The sequence below is a fragment of the Suillus paluster genome (genome assembly GCF_016628075.1).
Source record: "Suillus paluster strain FC165 chromosome Unknown EDB91scaffold_405, whole genome shotgun sequence".
NCBI classification, from domain to species: domain Eukaryota; kingdom Fungi; phylum Basidiomycota; class Agaricomycetes; order Boletales; family Suillaceae; genus Suillus; species Suillus paluster.
The window spans coordinates 1-17,661 of NW_024537965.1; the positions used below are offsets into that span (position 1 = coordinate 1).

Below are 17,661 nucleotides of genomic sequence, written 5' to 3' on the forward strand. Positions count from 1 at the left end.
GCATGACTGACGGACTGATTCGGATGAGAACTCATCCGTCGGGATGTCGTCTATCGAGCGGATATATGACTCACTCCACATGACCTCAGTGTGATCCACATCACAAACTTTGAGCATGCGCGACAGCCTCTGTGACAATGCGAATACTAGTTCCGAGCAGGTACGGCACATGGCCAAATGTCTGTATGTGCGAGTTAGTGAAAAGTCATACGCGTGATAAGTAAAACGTGCAGAGATACTCGCCCGCAATCTACGATCGCGATATTTGCCTCCTGATCCTGGCATATCATACATAGACCCGAACGCTCCATGAATGTCGTTTTGGGAGAAGAATGGAGCTGAGGTGATGACAAAGACGGCGAGGTATGTTGATGTGCATCTCGACCTTCTGGGCAGAGTTTTCTGGGCCATGCACATGCATCATGATGCATGTGGGTGTCTTCTTGCTCGGCCTCCCTCTATCTATCCTGCCGTTTCCATTCCTTTTGCTCCCTCTCTATCCTATCTTTTTCATTTGATGCTGCTCTCTCCTCCTCCAGTCGGCGAGTACTAACGCGCGCCACAAGTTCTCCTTTCTCAAGTATATCGGTGGGCAGGTGCACGGGTGCCTCAATAGTATTTGCTTCAGTGTGTGAATAGGTAAAAACAAGAGGGACGAGGGGGGCATTGCAAGGAGGGGGGGCAGGGGGTTGAGGCGTAGAGGGCTGAGGTGACGAGCGGGGTGAAGTTCATGGGCACGCATGAGGCGGGCAAGTGGTAGACGCTGGAGATGGGCGTGGAGTGGAAGGAGGCGCTGATCGAGGGGATGGTTGCGGCTGCGAGGCTGTCCTAAATTGTGGTTGTGATTGAGTTGGAGGGGGCGGGAACTATGTAGGAGGGCTCTGGCGCTGTCTTGGGGACTCGGGGGAAATCAGGCGGTAGTGCAGACGTGTGTTGCTAAGTCGGGGGTGGAGGTCAGGTGTGATGGTAGGATTCGTTCGATTAGGGAAAGGTGCCTGATAGCATCTGGGAGAGTGATAAAAGGATGCATAGCACCCATGGAGATATGTTAGACTCCACGAGGTCATTCTTCTCGGTGGGACCTTCATTGTATTATGGATCAACATAGCGGCGGAGCTTGGAGAGCGGGACTTGAGCTGATACTTACTAGATGCAGTTACTGAATACAATACTACATCGGATCGGGATGCATTTGGTTGATGGTTGAGGCCTTGAGGAGCGTACTAGGTTATAGGAGAACAGCACAGACGCAGCTGGTTAGGGACACTGTAGCCAGCGAGTCGAGACACTCTCCGGTATTTGCCGAGGATATAACGAATCGCTGTCGGTTTTTGCTCATCCTCAGGCACTGGCACTTCCATTTGCACCTGGGTGACATAACAATAGAGCCTAATAAACCTTAACGACGGATTCGGACGCTGTGGGTTATTACCGCACCAGTAAACCTCTACACCACCAATACCACCACCTATACCTCTGCTCTTATGCACCCTGTAGGTATAGATATGTAAGATTACGGTAGATATAGGTTAGATAACTGTTAGATAACGTAGATAAAGGCGTCATCTCCGTAAAACATACAGACATAGTTTCGGCTGCCATCCGGAAGCTTCCGAAGCTCTCGGAAGACGTTATGAAGGTGTTGTGGCCTAATTAGGAAAGCGCAGGCTTCGTACCTGGATTACCAATCATCCAAACCTTCGTCGTCGCTGTCTGCAACAGCAAGCTAAGTGTCCTTAATGGTTCCCACCTCTCTTAACTCTCTTGTAATGCTATGCCTTGCATCAACCACCTCATGGACCACCACATTGCCTTTCATTCACACGGTAGCCTCATGGTTTTCGGCAATGCATCTTACTTATACTAGTAGGTTTCAACTTTCCCCTCACCTTTTTCATGCACCCATCATCATGGCGACCCAGCGCAAACACTCTCGTGGCACCAAGCTGAAAGTTCCTCGTGGGATAATGCAAGTTAAACCACAAGCCAGCACTAGCATGGATGGCTCAGATGCAAGTGGTCGTTGCACACGCTTCAAGTCTGTGGCGGCTATCATGAAGGAGACTGAGGAAGGCTTAAAAACGCATAGGGAGATGTTATTGTGTAGGTCTTTTTGTCTGTGCTTGCGGTATATTGATAAATATTATTAGCTCTACCTGCCGAAACATGCTCTGCCCTGAGCAGCATCTCACAAGGCTGTGCAGGCGCAGAGCCAGACGATGACATTGGTGTTGATACCGTGTTCAAAAACCCCCTCGCTTTCTTTGACGACCTTCCTCCCGACATCTCCCATGAAGGTGGGGAGATTAATGATGTGGTTCAAAGCGCACTAGGAATGTCTTCACGCTCCAGTAGGAAGGGTGCACAGTCCCGTCGTCAGAGACTCGAGAGGCTGGATGCCCATTGGCATATGCAAATGCCTGAACTCGTGGAGTCGTACTTACGATGGAAACATGGACCCATGGATCCAGTCCTACCCAAACACTCACAAAACCATCATGAATTCCATGTCACTGCAGTTCGAATCTTTGGTGCGTTTTTCTTCTAAATACCATGTTTTGTTTATCTTGCTCAATACATCAATAGATCGTGAACTTGCTACCATTCATCAACGCCCCAATGAGCCGGCCAATGTATCACTACTCAGAAATGGACTCCTTGGCTGCTCGCCTGTTGAGCCTTCAGTTGCGATTGATATCCGCGCCCTGGAGCTTTACTATCGACTACGTCGCCGACATTCGCCGCTCAGTATCCAAGCTATGGCGAAAGCCTTATGTGATTTACAGAATGTAGGTGTTGCTGACATATATTTCGTGGCAGTTGACATCGTTTGCACAGGTCAATTACCACACATGTTACAGGGACCAATTTTCAATCGCCTTTGATGCCTTCCTTTCAATCCTTCGCCACATGCGGCAGAGGTTAGATCACGTACTCGGGCGTGATGACCCGAACTGGAGAGCTAGCCACATGTGCCCTTGCTGCACCTACAAGGTATGCTTATTTTTGTTGAACAATTTGTGTTCATGTTGCCACAGCTCCAAGATGATCCCTCACTAGCTCTTAATATTCTTGTGGCCCAGGATGGCAACAATTCGCTGAAGCGAGTAGCAAGTGTCGCAAATGCCAATAACCGCCAGTTTCATAGTTCATACTTTCTCTCACACCATGATGTTGATGTGTTCAAAAATGAAGTCAAGCATCGTCAACATGCGCCAGCGGATGATTTGGGGGATACTACAATGCAGGTAACTTTTGAATGTACTGGTGTTTACTGTTGCACTGATTAATTATCAGACTGTCAATTCTGAGGGACTCCTTAGCTCGTGCCTGCAATGGAAAAGCAGTTCACCTGAACACCAAAAGACAGCGCTTGATATCTACGAAACGACTGGCATCTTCGCATCAGCATGCCAGCATGGATCCATCATCAAAGTGTGCGAGATGGTGAGAAGCGGTGAACTGTAAGTCTCTTACTTTATGCACTGCAATCTACCTACTTAATGGTCTGCAGTGCGAAGTACCCACTCGCAATCACTAACTACATGTTGGATACCTACGGTGATGATATTGGGATAGGCTATGACATCGGCTGCACATTCGGTCAAATAATTTGTAATAGCCCCCTTATCAGCGCGAAGGCTGAAGCTTCTCAACTTCACGTCATAGTGAACTCATTTCATGGCTATGCCCACAACTGAATCTGTTAACTAGAACATCATCCACTTTACCAACAAGGCTTCGGACTTGAAGATCTGGAAACTATGGAGCGGGTATTCTCATCTTCAAATTCAGTCTCGTGCTCTGTTCGTTATGCTTCACATTTTCATTGGGTGCAGTCCATCGACTTGCATCTCCAGCAGTGGGATGATGATAAGTACCAGGAGCTTAGTAAGTCGCTTCCTTGTCTTTGATATTATTAACTTCTTACCCTGAATTTAGGTAAATTCATTCTCAACAACTACCGGCAAGCATTGACCATCATCAGCGAGTATGGCAGTGCTGTCAAGAGCTTCGTGATCACACTTGACATCAGTGAGGATGAGTTTGAGAAGTGGCTCGTTGCCGAACGTGATTATCTCATGAACCTCAGTGACGAACTGGAAGAGCGCATACTAGCATGTGCCTATGTCCAGGCATTAATTGACCTTCAAACTGCAGAGTACGTACATGGTATTTTTACTGTTCAGTTAGTTGATCATGTTATAGTGCAAAATGGCACGGTGTTTCAGAAGCTTTCAGGAACTCGATGTCTTCTCAGTGCATCAACTATACTGCAGATGTTCATGAGATGCTCAAACTGGAGACCGCTCGCCAAGCAAGCATGGATATCCTTCTTGTCAACATTCGCACAGTCGCAGATTTGGAGGCGAAGCTGGGAATTTCGGAGAGGTGGACTGAACAATGACGTGAATATCAGGAGATGCTTGCATACATGAAGACCAATAAATTTCAGCGTGCAGTAGACGAGCTACAGCAACTAGTCGTGCAACGGCTGTTTGAACTTTCCAAGGCCAATATGGCGGGTACAGGTAATTTGATGTTTGCTTAATTTTAAATCATAACTTAATACACCATCCAAGGATACAAGCTTCACCAGCAAATCAGCAAAGCAATCAAAACTCGAGGGAAGGCCGTTCGTTCTGCATTAGACAACTATAATGACCTTGCAGCTTGCATGACGCCCCTGGCTCCCCATCTCGAGTGGGGCAATATCCTTGATTATGCTTTCATATCCAACTTCAAACTTCTCAAACACGCTTACTCTCAGCAGGACATCACAAGGGAACCCTGGACCATCCCTGGCAATCGTGAGATCATGGTGAAATACTTCAAAGTCAAACGTGCTCGCGAGGAGTTAGAGAGATTGAATGTGGAGATTCGACGCCTTCGCACTTTCATTGTTGATGAGCATGGATTAATGCACGCTCAGCTTCATCACTTACATGGCAGTGACCCATACCTGGCGGCAGAACTCGAAGAAGTATGTCATAGACGCCATTGGGTAGATGCTGTTCGTCTCCTCCGACTTGACGATATCGAGTCATTACCAAGTTTCACAGGGACCCGTACCTCGCGAGGCGAGACTAACATTGTTTTGGTACCACAAGAGCTTGATAGCGCAGAGGGTATGGAGGATCTTATTGAAGATGACGCTGTCCAAGATGAAATGATTCGCCTTGGGGAGTTTTTTGAGAATCTTAGCGTTGAATAGTGTTGCTATCATTTGTATGAGGCTTTGTAACTATGAAGATTCAATCTGTATCTTTCAAGCATGTATTTAAATTTTTGAATGTATGTGAAGAAACATTGTGTGTTTCAAGATTTGTTGATGTGCTGATGCACGCGGCAGTTAATATCGACTATATTGAGTACTGGAGTGTTGACCAAATCATTTGAGCCAACCTAAACAGTTATCACATCAAACATTCATTCACCCTCACTCTTCATCCACACTCTTCATTTACAGCCATACAGCTGACTCTCATGAGAGCTACATACTCACCCCCGGCCATTCGGCACTGGGTCCAGGATCAAGAGACTCAACTGTCGAGTCGTGAGATTGATTGTCGGCGCTACTCATGCTGTCGTGGCATTTGCAACGATGGCACCAACAATATACCAACACAACTTCTTCACAATCACTTCTGTTTGAATCAAGGCGACAGAGAACTGGCTTTTCACGAAGGAATGGGTGATATTAAGGACGCTGTAGGTTGTTTTCTTATCTATAGATCAGTACCATCTCACTTTGCCTTGAGGTTATAGGTCTAGGACGACTCGCAGATGGATTGTTCGTTGGATTCGGTGTTTGGCCTGAGTGGAATACATCTGTGCCCCTCTACCCCTCGGACATAGTTGTCAATGTCATACATACACATCAACTTCATCAATTCCCACAGTTCGAACACACTGTTGAGCGCATGCGGAGTATCTTTGCAGAAGAAATTGCGCTAACACATATCTTATCCTTTGGCCACAAATTGGATTTAGTCAGACTGGGTCCTGGCTATGTCGTGGACCCTTTAACGCGCTCCCTCATGGTTGGGAACATATCTCTTGTACCAGGTCAACCCTATTCAGTTGAGGTGCCTCCATCCCCACGCACATCCGCACATACTTTACCTCTAGGCCGTTCCGCTCAGCTGCAAGCGCAGCGGCAGCAGCAACAGTCCACTCAACGGGCTTCCTTTGCGTCCATTCAGTTTGCACCACCTCAAACTGTTTACGTATCAGACTCAGATTCTGATTCGGAGACTCAGCAACGGCTGCCGCCACCGCAGCAGCATTCTGTTCAAAGGGCTGCCTCTGTGTCCATTCAGTTTGCACCACATCGAACTATTTACATTTCGGACTCAGATTCTGATTCGGAGACTTTAGGTAAGTGAGCTCTTGCATCGTATAGAGCCCTCATGGACTGTTGCACCACTTGGCTGACCTCATCACACAGAATCCTCAAGTGCCTCTTGGATTATTACACCACCTGGCTCACCCCAGCATACCTCTTGGATTGCCATACCACCTGGCTCGCCCCACACCGATCGGCCCCTGGATTACTATAATGAACCTTCGGTAACGATGTTCAATTTTTCCTCTGCAACTCAGGAATACCTGCGGGGATTGAATGCTTCTGCCCGCATGTTATGTCAGATCAATGCTACCCTGAATCGAAGTATTTCAGAGTGGATCCACTGTTTCAAAGAGTCCGGTCTGACTCATGCTCAAGCTCATCAACTCCGTGCAATAATTCTTCATGGTCTTTCAGATGACGACATTTCAACTGTACTAGCTAGCGTAGGTCTCTGACACACGATTTTTGTATAGCGTAAGTGATCATTATAATATTGTATCTTGCTTTAGCATTGACAGGGTCATCAGATATATGTATATCGGCATTTGTCCTTAGCATGAGTATATAATTTTTTTGACATGTGCTCTAGTGGCGGCATCATGATCGAATTTACTTTGAGTTATTCTATTCTTTGCTTCACTTTGCTATTTCTTCCTCCTTCAATTTTATCGGCTCTCAGAATTCTAAACACAAATGGTCATCACTGTCAAGAAAAAAGCAACATGGACGACAGAGCATCGGCGGCTTGCAAAAAGTCGTTCTGATGCAATGTGGAGGGATATTGACGCTGAGCGCACTGCTTACCAGTCGGCAATCGGGCGCCTGTCTGAAAAATATGATACGTGAGTGTCGTTCTTCAATATACATAAGTAACATGTCTAACTTATTTGCAGCTCTGTTGACTGGATGTCTCAGCAGCTTTTCCTCGGTGGCAAGCTATTGAAGTCTGGTCGAAAAAAAACCTTATTCAACGCATTCGTGAAGAGCGAGATGCAGAAGTGCAAAGAGAATGGTACGGTACTGTCAAAGTCATACTATCACTTGTTTAAACGGTCTGTTGCAGGTACTTGGATGGGACGGGAGACATTAGCTATTGTGTTGAGAGAGGCAAAAGAATCAGGCGGATGGAAGGAGCTCCCACAACATGAGATTGACGATCTTATGGAAAGTTTAGAAGATGATGATACTTCGGCACCAGTTAAGGTGACAGCACAAAGTGTTGCAGCTGATATCAAGGGGACTATTTCCCACATTCAACCAGAAGTAGGTATTCACCTTAGTCCGTTTAAAAAAATATTAACCGTTCTTCCTGCAGTTGCTTGGCCTTGAGAGGCGGACTGGTTGCAATGTGATGTGGATAGTCACACGTGGAAAGGTTAGCGACACATTCGCTCCTTGGAGCTATGCCTCTGGAAATTTGCAGACGGCGTGTCTGCATCTCCTCAAGACTACAGTTGAAAAGCTGGCCTTACAGACAGATGCCTATGTGGTGTCAGGCGCATCTGGTGTCAGGCGCATCTGGTGTTATCCGCATGACGACCAGTCAGAAAACGACAGAACTCAAAGCCGAAATTCGAGAGATGGTGCGTGATGGGATGTGTAAGTAAATTCACTGTCACGCTCGCGCATAAAACTGATTAGTTTTTCTTAGACAAAATTCTTACAGAGATGGCGGTCCTTCTGGATGACCTTCCAGCCGTTGCATACAACGGCTATGATGCATTTGTTGTTAAGTGGGGTATTGAGCTGACAGGCTGGACCGAAGCTCAAGTCACAAACCCCGGAAACATAACTTCCTCAGTCGCATTATCTCATCTCCATTCTGCACTCAAGGATGGGGATTGTCATTGGCGCACACTTTCTTCCTCAGAATTGAAGTCGAAGGCCGAGGAATTCAAAAAACACCTTGTTAATGGCGAGATCAAGTCTCGTGCCACCCATTCCAATAAAGGCACAAAAAAGAAGGCCAGGATCTCCATAAACACCATCAAAAGCCACGATACCCTCACAGACACTGATGACGACAACGATGCCAATGAAAACAACAGCAGCGACAACATTGAAACTAGGGCAAGCACAGCCCCGACTGCAGCAGCTATGGATTCGGAAGGCAATACAGTCAACCACGACATTGTGACGGCCGCCAGCTGTTCAGATCCCATGTTTCCTGCAACTCACTTTAGCACAAGCCCCTTCTCAACCCAACTCCCCATGACACCCATCAGTGCAAGCCCCTTCCTCACTCCCTCTCAAGCTGCAAATGTATCTGAAACGTCCATGGGCAGCTTTAACGGTTTAGGTTTGGATGATCATTTTCGCTATTCCCCTTTGCCAGTAGAAGACAGTGGCCTACCCAATGAGGAATATAATGCCAACATTGCACATTTGATGGGATTGTTGTAACGGCTTGCTTGTTCTGACATGTTCAACTCTTTACTAATGTACCTAACTCAAGTGTATATAACATTTTTGGGTCATCTAACATACAGCCAATACATCTATAATGTTCTTTCCATTGCACACTTTGAACCAATCCTCGTGCTTGAGCTCGCTGTTGCAGACAGCGACGACGAAGGTTTGGATGGTTGGTAATCCAGGTACGAAGCCTGCGCTTTCCTAATTAGGCCACAACACCTTCATAACGTCTTCCGAGAGCTTCGGAAGCTTCCGGATGGCAGCCGAAACTATGTCTGTATGTTTTACGGAGATGACGCCTTTATCTACGTTATCTAACAGTTATCTAACCTATATCTACCGTAATCTTACATATCTATACCTACAGGGTGCATAAGAGCAGAGGTATAGGTGGTGGTATTGGTGGTGTAGAGGTTTACTGGTGCCGTGGGTAATAACCCACAGCGTCCGAATCCGTCGTTAAGGTTTATTAGGCTCTATTGTTATGTCACCCAGGTGTCCATTTGCATACATTCTTCATTTTCACTTCTGAGGCGAGAATAATCTTATAGAGATCAGCGATGTCTCAGCAGTGACTCAGTATACTTGCTACTGGCACTTCCATTGCAAAAGGGGTCACCAAAATTCCGTGGTTATTCCTCGATTTCATCGTGACTCGCTAGGAATATTTCTCGATGCGGCACAAAAAGAAAATGATAGAGATCAGTCTTTTTTTCTTCTCGGCGGCAACCACTACGCACTGGCACTTCCATTGCAAAGAAACATCTCGTTTGCGAGGAATGATTTCGCACAAGAGGATTTGTTCTAGGGGTCAGTCGGCTCAGCATCATCGTATTTACCTTTCTCTCGCTCGCCCCCAGCACTGGATGTTACTGGTTGTTCAAGTGCGACATAACTCACATACTGTCTTTCCATATTTGACCCGAGGCATTCTTCGTTACCCGCATTCTGTTCCCCTGCTGCCCGTTAAGTCGTCAGGTCTGTTGCCTCGTCCATTTTACATAAGTAAGCCACATTATTTGATCTCGGCATCCTTTTCGAATGATCTATTCTATCCTCTTCCCGCCTAATCCCTGTATCGTTTTAACACGCTGCAAGTTGAACGGTGCTTGGTTTTACGCCCACATGGTCTCTACTTACACTTCTCTCTTGCGTTCGGTTGTGAAAGACGTGTTTTTCGTGTATCAACATAGCATGGTCTCCGAACGGTGAGAGCGTTGCAGGTGGAAGGGATGACGGGAAAGTGAGGTTGTGGGACGTCGAAACGGGGAAGGTCATAACAGCGGTAGTTCTCAAGAATTGCGACATGAGGATTCATCGAGAGGGCTCTCCATGGCCAGTCTTGAGCTTGAGCTCGGCATGGACATCACGGTTAAAAACAAGCTTATCTCCGGGGCTGGAAGTGTTGGCTTGATTAGGATATTCGATCGATCGGGAGCAGATCATACACAACTTGCCATCTCCTTCACAACGATGATAATAAAACAACCTTAGGTTCTCTGAGTGTGAATGATCTGCATAATGACAAGTGACGCGGATCGACAATGAGCCAAGTGGAAGGTGCTGAGGAAGTGTGAACTAGTTGCCTTGTCGATACGCTGAGCAGAATAATATAAGGCGTGGATTTTTCTATATGGGGACTCAGGACGACGCTGGCTCACAATGAACAGGAGGATCATCCTCTTCCATCTCATCAACTCAGTCCAACTCGTATTGACTTTAATCTGCTTTTTTGCGGCTGCGGACTTCACCACTTTGCTAATGTTGTACACACTACGAAATACAATCTATTCCATTGCAGCGTACTAAATGACGCGTATGAGTGATGCGAGAGTTATAAGGCCAGGTCAGCACATGTCTGCTCCAGCCGACTGATCACCAGCAGCCTGGGCCATGGTTAGCCACTTTCGCTGATTACCGACCATGTCATCGCCCACTTCTTTACCACAGATTCTCCCGCTGCCTTAAGTCTCATCTCTTCATATCGGCGCTTAATGGAATCAACACCAGCGTCTATCGTGCCGAACACATCAATACACACGTGCGACATGCCCTGCACCCTCTCACCCTCTCATCCAATATCAACAGTCCCCATATCCCTACCCTCCATCTTGTCCCATCGCTCATTCTGCCCACCACTCAATCTTCAATGCTCCAACGTGTTGCTCGTCATTTGCGTCGTCGCGGCATTGTACCCGGTAGCTCGCATGACCAACATATCAGACTCGAAGGTGGCTTACTTTATATCAACTCTGTATCCATCTTCTGACTTTTCCGCTTCATCTACAGTCATCAGTGGAAAAAACCTTCAAGTCCTTTCCGAGCGCATACCCGCAGGAATCTACGTGTCCATCACACTCGCGAAGAGGAGACGCTGGAAATCAGCTATTCAAGTCCCATCATCCAATAGTTCTGTAGCGTGGGGCGATACCGTGACCCTGTAAGGCAATCCACGTAGACTTGCCGACGCGATTCGAGAACTGATCCTCGGTTTATAGATCACCATATGCATCATCTAAATTATCGGTCGAGATCAGAGCATCCTTTGAGCTAGGTCGAATGCTAGGCAATGGCGAAGTCATCGGGAAACTTAAAATATCGTGGGATAAGTTGCTCCGTCACGGAAATGAGCCTTTCGGTGAGTGACCTGCTTCTCATTCATGCACATCTACTCATGTGTCGTAGAACTGTCCTTCCCACTTGTTCGCGGTGTCCACCCATCTGTCACGTTGAAGGCTGCTGCTGTGAATGGTTGCGGAAACAACAATGGTGAACTGTTGAACGTAAGTGACGCCAGCCTTTGCACTGTCGACTCCTGCTGACAGATCGCAAACTGTAGCCCATCGTCGACTGCGAGATCGCTCGAGACACGGATACGGGTCACACAAGATTTGGTGAATACGTGACAAGCAAGAGGGTCTCTGACCTGAACGATGCCGTGGCACATTTTGAGTTGGTTCTAGAGCGGTGTCCGGTCGGCCACCCTGACCACGCAGCTGCACTGACCAACTTCGCGTGCGCACGCCTTCAAGGGTACATTCACAACGATCTTCAAGACATCGACTCTACTACCTGTCTATTCCGTGACGCTCTTGCATTGTGTCCGCAGGGCCACCCTGATCATCCATCATCTCTGTACCATCTCCTTAAAGCATTGATCTGGCGCCACAGCAAGGAGCTTGCCGCTGTCGACATCCGCGAATCTGCTCAAATCTCCCTTGAGCTACTACCTCTCTGCCCAGAGGGCACCTATCTTCGGAGCATCGCGGAAGGGGTTAATGGCGTGGATTATGTAATTAGCAGATACAACAATCTTCCGGTAGACGCATCCGATGAAGGCATCCGCCTTCGACGAATCATACTCGAGCTCTGTCCTCAGGGCCATCAACACCGTCCGAGGGCACTCAGCATGCTTTTATGGGCACTCTGTATACGATTTGGGCAACGTGGGAGCATTGTTGATATAGACGAGAGCATACAACTTGGTCGCGAAGCTGTTTCTCTGTGTCCCGAGGGACATCCTGATCGTCGTGACTACTTGAATAACTTGGCTTTCTCACTCCGCCACTACCGCTTCCGTCACCAGGGCAAATCTGATGACCTCAACGAGGCCATCTCTCTGCATGAGGACGCACTGCGCCTGAGCCCTGTTGGGCACGAATCTCGTGATGGATTATTGGACAACCTAGGGGGCGCCTTCCTCGACCGTTTCGTCCAACGCGGTGAGGTAGAAGACATCAACAGAGCTATCAGCCTCCTTCGCGAGGCATTGACATTGCGCCCACCTGAGCATCAACAACGTAACATCACACTTTGCAACCTTGCCGTCGCGCTCCAAACCAGATATGGTAAATCACATGCCAACGAGGATGTTGACGAGGCCATCGAGCTGTACCGTGAATCAATTCGGTTAATGCGGCATGACCATCCAGAGCGCCATAGAATTCTTTGCAACTTCAGCTCGGCACTCTGCTCTCGTTTCACGAGAACTCAGAAGATTGAAGATGTTGAGGAGGCCATTGAGCTGTGCCAAGAATCATTGGTGGCTTTGCCATTGCTGCATCCAGATAGATTCTACAGCTACGGGCGGCTGCAGGAGGCCTATCTGTGTCGTTACCAGGTGCAATGCAATTTGGCTGATTTGTCACTTGCTGTTGAAAACCTCAGATTGGCTTCAACGCACCCCACTCAAGGATTCCCAGAACGCATCATTACAGCATTCAAGTGGACTTTGGCAGTGGAGCAGTATGACCATGGATCTGCACTGGAGGCCTACGCAATATTTCTCGACCTTCTTGATGATCATTTGTCAACACGCTCATCAACTATTTCACGGCGGGAAGCTACTACTACCTTCCATTATGCCAGAACACTCCCTGTGGATGCATCATCATGTGCCTTACGCCGTCATAACCTAGAAAAGGCTGTTGAACTCGTGGAGCAGGGCCGTGGCCAGCAGTGGTCACTGGCGTCTCGGCTCAGGACTCCAGTCGAAGAACTCCAATCAGCAAACCCAAAACTGGCTCACGAGTTTTCAGAGCTGAGCAAGCGTGTTTCCGATGCTGCTCAGGGTTCTGCAGCAATCACCGACAGAGCTGCTGCTGATCAGGCAGCAATGAAGTACAGGAGGTGTACAGAGCAGTGGGAAGCTGCAGTGGGCAAAATCCGCAACATTCGAGGTTTCTCGCGGTTCCTCCTCCCGCTGTCATACGAAGACTTGCAAGTGGCAGCGTGCGACGGCCCAGTCATAATTCTCATTGCCAGCAAATATTCGTGCAATGCGCTCATTGTCCCGACGTCAGGGGTGCCCCATCATGTTCCTTTCCCGTCTCTCACTCTCGCTGATCTTGCGAAGCTCAAAGACGACTTCACGATGGCAATACGGCATGCATCGCTGATGGGCCCAACAGAGTCGCGGACGGAGTTGATAGTACTCTTGCGGAAGTTATGGGATGAGATCATGCTACCTATTGTCGACGTACTGCTCAGGCATGATCTCAAAGTAAAGCGTCGCTCTCGAATATGGCTGTGTCCTACTGCAGCCTTCACATCCATTCCTCTCCATGCAGCTCATCCCTCTCGAACGAAAGCAGATGGAAGTGGGCGGGAATTATCCCTCGAGGATATTTTCATTTGCTCCTACACGCCCACACTTTCCGCTCTCATCAGATCTCGACAGGCGATGAAGACGCGTGCGACGAGTCCATCCTTTGTGGCGATTGGGCAAAGTCAGCCGGGAGCAGGGCAAGGCACGGCGCTCGCCACTGTCGACAGCGAGCTTGAGCTCGTCCATAAACTTGTTCCCCCCAATGTTAATTTCAGTACTCTTTCGGGTGACGAAGCTACACAGGCCGGTGCACTCGATGCTTTGCGACGCAACACCTGGGTGCATCTTGCTTGTCACGGAAAGCAGGACCGCGAACAGCCTTACAACTCGGGCTTCGCCATGAGAGACTAAGCCTCTCACCCTCCTCGACATCATGGAGAATGACACTCCGCAAGCTGAATTCGCATTCTTATCGGCGTGTCATACCGCCAGTCGGCGACGAAAAGACTCCCGACGAGGTCATCCACCTCGCAGCTGGCCTACAGTTTTCAGGGTTCAAGAGTGTGATTGGCACGCTGTGGGTGGTCGATGACGAAGTCGCCAAAGCACGTTGTTGAAGCATTCTACGAGAATATGTTCAAGGGATTTGAAGGATGGTGTCTTGGACTGCTACGAAGGCAGCCAAAGCACTCAACTATGCTACGCTGTGGTGTGAAGAAGTTGGTGCCGCTCGAGCAGAGGATTGTTTTCATTCACATTGGTGTGTAGTTCTATGTCCCATTGCTTTTGTCTCGTACAGATTTACATGTTGTTGATTTTCGATTCCCTTCTATCCCGGTGCATTTGTTAACGTTGTAGGAATTCTCTCTTGTATAGTAGTCATCTGCTGTTTAGCAAATTGATCAGATTTGTTCTCGAAGACAATGCTTGGCATGTACAGTAATATTTGTACTATTGCAGCGGTGCACATTCTTTTGCTCAAGTGCTTCCTGCAATACGAGTTGACCTTCCAACCATTCAATTCAAGTCTGTCTTGGAAAAATGCAGCTATTTGAGTTGTTTTCGCTGATGACTTGTAGTGTTAGATAGAGCCTGACGATCAACGCACAAATAACGGGGTCATATATCGAGTGGCCAATGAGCCGAGGGGAGTACTGAAGAAGTGTAGTGAATCAGTCTCATTGTTGAAGCGCTGAGCGAGGAAATGAGAATAAGAAGAGACGTGGAGTCATCATACACGCACAAAGGAAGGGCAGATAAAAATGACTGCGGTACATATTGATGCGACACTGCGACAAAACATACCTTTGGATCCTCTCCAAATATCACGCAATGTCGCTGAAAACACCGTTAAACTTCATTCTCAATAAAGTACATGCACAAGTACAGCGAGGATGTATCACATCGTAGTACCATTATTCGTGCATCATGCATCGTTCCCGCTGTGTGAAGCTTGCCCTTCTTGTGTCACTCCCATGCGAAACCCCACCTATGCTTCGTCGACGCCGCGTTAAGCCTCCCGAGGTCTTGGTCATCTGCACGAGACAAACAAAGGAGATTAAAGTCAATAGTGCGTCCAAGACATAGGGTTAGCTCCTTCTTCACCACAGTTGGTCTATGCTTGATGCCACGAGTTGCGTGTAATGACAGAAAGATGGGTGCAAAGACCTGGGGTACGTGCGATAATCAACAAGTCGACAACCAAAGCACCTCACCAACGAAATCGAGTGCTTGCGTCGTCCGCGAGGCCGTTGTGAATCGCAACCCATTCTTCCACTTGTCTGGTGTCAACAGCTTAGCTTCCCCCACAGCAAATGATACGGAGACGCCGCTGGAACCAGCTATCGAAAAAGCGCTCCAGCCTATCCACAGGCCACCTTGTTGAAATAAATCGGGGCCATTAGGACAGCGTTATCCGCTGGTCTCGTCGACCTCGTTTCGCTGGAAAGAGTCAGCAAACGGTCAGTGTTCTGATACAACGCTTACCTTGCAACATAATTCACAGATCAAGTCTACTTCATCATTGGGAAGTGTCGCTTGATGCCCGAGTGACTCCTTCATGTCGGTAAGTTATCCGTCGATGATCCGTCGATGAGGCCTAGACCTCCTTCAAAAGATGAGCGCCACAGAATGCTGCATCAGAGAAAGGCGGCGCGTGCGCAGGGGAAATCTTTGCATCATCGACCATGGATTTCGTGGCCTGAAATGAGGAAGACCGCTTGAAAATTTCGAACGTCTCACATCGGTCGGGGCAGTTCGTGAAGAGGATGGAGGATCCTATTGTCCAGAACGATACGCCCAAGCTGAACGAATTGTCTGATAAAATCTTCCAGAGAACGTCCGCGATAACATATGGCACTGTCGAGTGGTGCGGGATCACGAGTCCATAACCTCCTCGTAAATAACATGTTCATGGCAACAAGCACGCGGGTGCTGGTATCGAGGGTGACGAGGGGGAGGAGTCTGCATCAGAAAAATACTAGAATATGAGCAGGGCAGGACTCGTCATAGCATGCGGTAACAGCATGCTGCACAATCCGCAAACATGCTGGGGAGTATCGAGTCGGAAAACAGACAGGCTCATGCAAGGCGGAGAGGAAGGCGCTCTGTTGAATGTTTATCAACATCAATATAGTTCCTGATATATAGAAAGATACATCTAGTGCCAGTCGCAGAACCTGAGAGCTCCATCCACATATCACTTAACCTGCGAAGAGAACGCATGGGACGCGGCCTAAAATTGACTTCCATGACTCCCACTGTCTCACCTGGCAGTTGATCGTTCGCATCTGTGATCGGAGAGTATCTGTGTGAGTCGGACTGAACGCTGTGTCTCGTGAGCCTGAAGCTGGCCATTCACTTACGGATTCACGGAAAAACTCTTGCGATTCCTCTCAAAAGGCCAAAGCAACTTTCGTATAAATAGTCTTGGAGTGCAAACGGTAAGTGGGTAGTAAGCGCATCCAACGATGGGATGGTAAGAATACTTGAAATTGTGAGATGTCGAGAGCAGTGAAACAGTTCTCCTAGGATACAAGATCTCATCGATATTTGACCTTGTTAGGATCCGAAGCTTACTCTTACTACTACCACCTATGGCCATTAATATGATTGAATACCACTAGTACTGGAGCTCGCGGCAGTCTCTGCTTCTCGCTGTCAGCCGCGCTCAAGTCAACCAACCAACAAATGGTACAGCTCTCGCACACCAGCCGGCTCGCAATCAAACTTCAATGAACAGGACCATTCTTGCTCAAATTACATGCCAATGAGGATATTAACGAGGCCATCAAGCGGTACCGTGAATCACTTCGGGTAGGGCCGCAAGATCATCCAGAGCGCCATACAAAGCTTTTAATTTGAGCTCGGCGCTCTGCTCTCGTTTCGCGAACACTTGGAAGATCGAAGATGTTGAGGAGGCCATTGGGTTCTGCCAGGAAGCACTGGCGGTTTTTTCCACCACTCCACCCCGACAGGAACTACTCCCACTTCAGGATACGCGAGGCATATATGTCTCGTTACCGGTGCAGCATAAACCTGTTGATTTATCACTCGCAGTGGAGAACTTCAGACTAGCATCAAAGCACTTACTCAAGGCTTTCCAGCCCGTATTCTTGAGGCGTATAATTGGACTGTCACAGCGGAGAGGTACAGTCATGCATCAAGTCTCTGCCGCTCTCTAAGCTCCGCCGCTATGTCGACGCATACAATATCCCCGTCAAAGGCCCTATCGACAAGAATGACCTCGTGGATTCCATCATTGCTGCAAAGTCTATCCCACTATATCCTTGTATCGCTGACTTCTTCCAGACACCATCAGACACCCGTCCTCCGCCCCCACTCAGCA

General features: G+C 48.1%; 5 protein-coding genes across 5 annotated transcripts; all 5 read left to right on the forward strand.

The window, feature by feature from the left end:
• Window positions 1–1,910: 1,910 nt before the first annotated feature.
• EDB91DRAFT_1258134 (uncharacterized protein) lies at window positions 1,911–5,215 on the forward strand (the record flags this gene model as incomplete). Its single annotated transcript, XM_041324334.1, has 13 exons — window positions 1,911–2,103; window positions 2,151–2,531; window positions 2,587–2,789; window positions 2,839–2,994; window positions 3,039–3,248; window positions 3,298–3,464; window positions 3,515–3,662; window positions 3,715–3,810; window positions 3,864–3,891; window positions 3,943–4,162; window positions 4,210–4,354; window positions 4,421–4,532; window positions 4,584–5,215. The coding sequence occupies 13 exons, from the start codon at window positions 1,911–1,913 to the stop codon at window positions 5,213–5,215; spliced, it is 2,691 nt and encodes an 896-aa protein (XP_041168533.1).
• Window positions 5,216–5,487: 272 nt separating this feature from the next.
• EDB91DRAFT_1258135 (uncharacterized protein) lies at window positions 5,488–6,807 on the forward strand (the record flags this gene model as incomplete). Its single annotated transcript, XM_041324335.1, has 3 exons — window positions 5,488–5,712; window positions 5,763–6,381; window positions 6,452–6,807. The coding sequence occupies 3 exons, from the start codon at window positions 5,488–5,490 to the stop codon at window positions 6,805–6,807; spliced, it is 1,200 nt and encodes a 399-aa protein (XP_041168534.1).
• A 238-nt stretch (window positions 6,808–7,045) lies between these two features.
• EDB91DRAFT_1066189 (uncharacterized protein) lies at window positions 7,046–8,755 on the forward strand (the record flags this gene model as incomplete). Its single annotated transcript, XM_041314811.1, has 5 exons — window positions 7,046–7,194; window positions 7,246–7,615; window positions 7,668–7,873; window positions 7,896–7,951; window positions 8,004–8,755. The coding sequence occupies 5 exons, from the start codon at window positions 7,046–7,048 to the stop codon at window positions 8,753–8,755; spliced, it is 1,533 nt and encodes a 510-aa protein (XP_041168535.1).
• A 2,487-nt stretch (window positions 8,756–11,242) lies between these two features.
• On the forward strand, window positions 11,243–14,314 carry EDB91DRAFT_540926 (uncharacterized protein). The gene is made up of 3 exons (XM_041327652.1): window positions 11,243–11,405; window positions 11,453–11,550; window positions 11,607–14,314. Exons 1-3 carry the CDS (start codon window positions 11,327–11,329, stop codon window positions 14,223–14,225), a joined length of 2,796 nt encoding a protein of 931 aa, XP_041168536.1. The 5' UTR covers window positions 11,243–11,326; the 3' UTR covers window positions 14,226–14,314.
• On the forward strand, window positions 14,242–14,606 carry EDB91DRAFT_1183339 (uncharacterized protein). Its single transcript, XM_041320468.1, has 3 exons — window positions 14,242–14,305; window positions 14,349–14,410; window positions 14,445–14,606. Exons 1-3 carry the CDS (start codon window positions 14,248–14,250, stop codon window positions 14,580–14,582), a joined length of 258 nt encoding a protein of 85 aa, XP_041168537.1. The 5' UTR covers window positions 14,242–14,247; the 3' UTR covers window positions 14,583–14,606.
• The last annotated feature ends 3,055 nt before the right edge of the window (window positions 14,607–17,661 follow it).

Coding starts and splice junctions, on each gene's coding strand:
- EDB91DRAFT_1183339 (XM_041320468.1), top strand. CDS start 14,248: ATGGAGAATGACACTCCGCAAGCTGAATTCGCATTCTTATCGGCGTGT. Junction 14,306..14,348: donor ATCGGCGTGTCATACCGCCA/GTCGGCGACGAA, acceptor TCCACCTCGCAG/CTGGCCTACAGTTTTCAGGG. Junction 14,411..14,444: donor TGTGGGTGGTCGATGACGAA/GTCGCCAAAGCA, acceptor GCATTCTACGAG/AATATGTTCAAGGGATTTGA.
- EDB91DRAFT_540926 (XM_041327652.1), top strand. CDS start 11,327: ATGCTAGGCAATGGCGAAGTCATCGGGAAACTTAAAATATCGTGGGAT. Junction 11,406..11,452: donor TCACGGAAATGAGCCTTTCG/GTGAGTGACCTG, acceptor CATGTGTCGTAG/AACTGTCCTTCCCACTTGTT. Junction 11,551..11,606: donor ACAATGGTGAACTGTTGAAC/GTAAGTGACGCC, acceptor CGCAAACTGTAG/CCCATCGTCGACTGCGAGAT.